At 32.9% G+C, this 3,186-nt stretch overlaps 1 protein-coding gene across 1 annotated transcript; it reads right to left on the reverse strand.

Annotated features, from left to right (window-relative positions):
• Positions 1-982: 982 nt before the first annotated feature.
• LOC107845895 (non-specific lipid-transfer protein 1) lies at positions 983-2,491 on the reverse strand. The gene is made up of 2 exons (XM_016690406.2): positions 2,001-2,491; positions 983-1,214 (listed from the first exon to the last, which is right to left on the reverse strand). The coding sequence occupies exons 1-2, from the start codon at positions 2,333-2,335 to the stop codon at positions 1,205-1,207; spliced, it is 345 nt and encodes a 114-aa protein (XP_016545892.2). The 5' UTR covers positions 2,336-2,491; the 3' UTR covers positions 983-1,204.
• Between the last annotated feature and the right edge of the window lie 695 nt (positions 2,492-3,186).

Here is a 3,186-nt window from a genome sequence, read left to right on the forward strand (position 1 = left end):
GATAATTTAAATGGATATCTGTGAATCTTAATTCTCCTGTAATAGTAGGTGTTTTTGTTTTTGAATGATTATTTTGAGGTAGTTCTGAAATTGTTGAAAAAATTGATTTAGTGGGAAGAATTACACTACATCAAGAGTTGTATCCATATTATGAAATGAATTCAAGAGCTGTTATGACTTCACTGAGGCAACCATTTATACAGAGATAATTTAAATAGGTATCTGTAAATCTTGATTCTCCTGTAATAGTGGGTGAAAAATCAATGGGTGTTTTTGTTTTTGAATGATAACTTTGGGGTAGTTCTGAAATTGTTGGAAAAATTGATTTTGTGGGAAGAATTACACTCCACGTGGCATTCATCAATTTCTCTTCGATCACCAAGAACAAATTAATCAAGAACTCCAAAAGCCAAGAATTCGTGAATAATTTGTGTATCCTTTTTTTCCTTTTTCATTCTTAATTATGAAGTAATCTAATTATTTGTGAATTCCCACTTGGAACATACCCCTCAAATAGTTCAAATGGACACCCTTAATGGAGTTGGAAATGATATCCGTCTATGATTTGAAGAGAAAAGGAAAAGAAAAAACGGATAAAATTTGAAATGAAAACAGAAATATTAAGGAATAAAAATCTAGTCATACGGTGGCATCCACCTCATTAAATGTTAGGTCATTGGTGAACAATAACTAAAATGAGAAACATTTTCACGTGTTTTATTAATCGTAAGAGCATATTCGACCCAAAAGTATAACAAGGGACAAATTTCGCTAATGAATTAAAGTGGAGGATATTTTTTACTCTTTTCTCTAATGTTTCATTAGCACTGTTTGAAAAGGCTGTTTTGGAAAATGACATAGATGAATGAGTACACAATAGCGTATATTTTGTCATTCGATATATGTAAGTGCAACACATATATTAAAACTAGTAAAACGAAAGAGAGAATCGAGAGAAAGTATTGAGTACACAAGACACATATACTAAATAAGATAGATGTATTATCAAGATTGGATTGAAGTAATGCAACCAATCATGGAGTTTCAATACAAGACTCGATTGACTATGACCCCAAAAGACAAATAAAAGAGAAAGAGACAACCGATACAACATAGAAATAAGGGATCCATATGCAGGATCACGACTCCATCCATCTTATTCTTAATTAATTCTTCTCACGGTACCAAATAATGTTGATCAGCCTTACTGGACCCTGCATCAACAAATGAAACCAACATTAACCAAAAAATAGTGACCAAGTACAATAATCTTCTAACAGAATGCTTTTTAGTTACTTAGTGAACATTAAAATTTAAGTAAGAAGTCCACTTTTTTTTTTAAAATATATATATATATATTCTACTTAAACAACGATAGTGAACATTAAAATTTAAGTAAGAAGTCCACTTTTTTTTTAAAAAAAAAAATATATATATATATATATATATATATATTCTACTTAAACAACGTTTTATATCGTACAAAATACACCCATTAGAGTTTCTAATTTACTACTACTACCTCCGTCATTTTATGGCAATGTGTTTGTTTTATATCGTACAAAATACACCCATTAGAGTTTCTAATTTACTACTCCTACCTCCGTCATTTTATGGCAATGTGTTTGTAAATCACTCTTATGCATAATCACTCCGTTCGAGAAAAGATAATTTTTTTCCTATTTTACCCTTAAGTTAGTTTACTTTTTGTTCAAATTAATTTCAAGACACAACGTAAACATTATTTAATATGGTACTATAACAAAATAAGCATGTTATTAATTATTTTTCTTAATAGGTGTATCATTTCAAATTATGACAAGTAAAATCGAATGGTGGGAGTATATAACATTTTTACATTAAAAATCATATTACCATAATACGTATATAACGAAGAGTCACTTGTTGCAGGTCAATGAAACACCATTGTATTATCCATGTCAATATCATAAAATTCATATTAGTACTAGCAAGAAGGATTAGAGTAGGTGATAACATACGTGGAGCAGTCAGTGGAGGGGCTGATCTTGTAAGGAATGTTAACGCCACAAGCAGTAGGGAGACCAGCAGCTTTGCTCAGATTAATGCCCTTGATAGCATTAGCGGCGGATTTCAAGCAAGTGCATGCTGTCTTTCGGTCCGCTGGGGTCTTAGCTGCACCCAGGAGAGCCCTAACACCACCGCAGCAGCTTCCTAAAGGGCCACTACCCTGTAGATAAGGGAGGCAAGCAGCCAAGTCACCTGCAACCTGACCGCATGTCAGTGCCTCTGCATGGGGTGCAGCCACCACCATGCACAAAACTACCAAGCATGCAATCTTGCTAACCATCTCCATTGTTGTAAAAAAGTGAGAAAGATAAAATACAAGAGAGTAGGGAAGGAAGTTGTATGATGATGTATTACTAATGTATTTGCTTCAGTGTGGGTGAAAAATCTAGTGAGACTTTCGGGCTTTTATAGAAGGAAATTTGGACTAAAATGGCCAATAGAGGAGTGGGAGAATTAGTTGGTAGTTGTGGTGAAATTTAATGCATTTTGAAATTACATAATTATGGTGCCGCTAGTTATAAAGCCATGGTGTGATGATAAAAAAAATGGACCTCGTCCCTAACTTAACCTCAAAAGTTAGCTCATGGGACGAGAATTGTTCAAGATCACATAAGGATATCAAGAACTCTTTAACCCATCGATGTGAGACTCCAACATCTTTGCGCGTCCAGGGCTGAATATCTAAAGCGTGGACAATATAAAATGGGGGCTCAATATCGGAAATAATGAATTGGGTGGGCCTGACTTTGACATATGATAAAGAAATAGACTTTGGCCCTAACTCAACCTTAAGAGCTAACTTTTGGAGTGTGAATTAGGTTTAAGATCAATTTTAACATAGCATCAGTAGAAATCGTTGGACTTTACGTGTACGAGTTTTCACGAACCACGTTAGGCACTTTGAAAAGTGAGAACCATAAAGATCCCATTCTAACTATTCCTTTCTCTTTCCTTATCTCTTCCTTTAGATTTGCGCACTTAATCCCTCTATTTCATTTTACTGCTCCCTCCATCTCTTTTTAATTATTTTTCTTATATTTTATAAGTTAATTTAATTAAATTTTAAAGTTAAATTAAATTAATTTTTTAAAATATAATTTAAATATTTAAAAAATATTATAAAATATATTTTTTCAA

This window comes from Capsicum annuum, chromosome 10, assembly GCF_002878395.1.
Source record: "Capsicum annuum cultivar UCD-10X-F1 chromosome 10, UCD10Xv1.1, whole genome shotgun sequence".
In the NCBI taxonomy this organism is placed as follows: Eukaryota; Viridiplantae; Streptophyta; class Magnoliopsida; order Solanales; family Solanaceae; genus Capsicum; species Capsicum annuum.

Bases quoted from the DNA above. Each gene is read 5' to 3' on its own strand.
- LOC107845895 (XM_016690406.2), bottom strand. From the start codon at position 2,335: ATGGAGATGGTTAGCAAGATTGCATGCTTGGTAGTTTTGTGCATGGTG.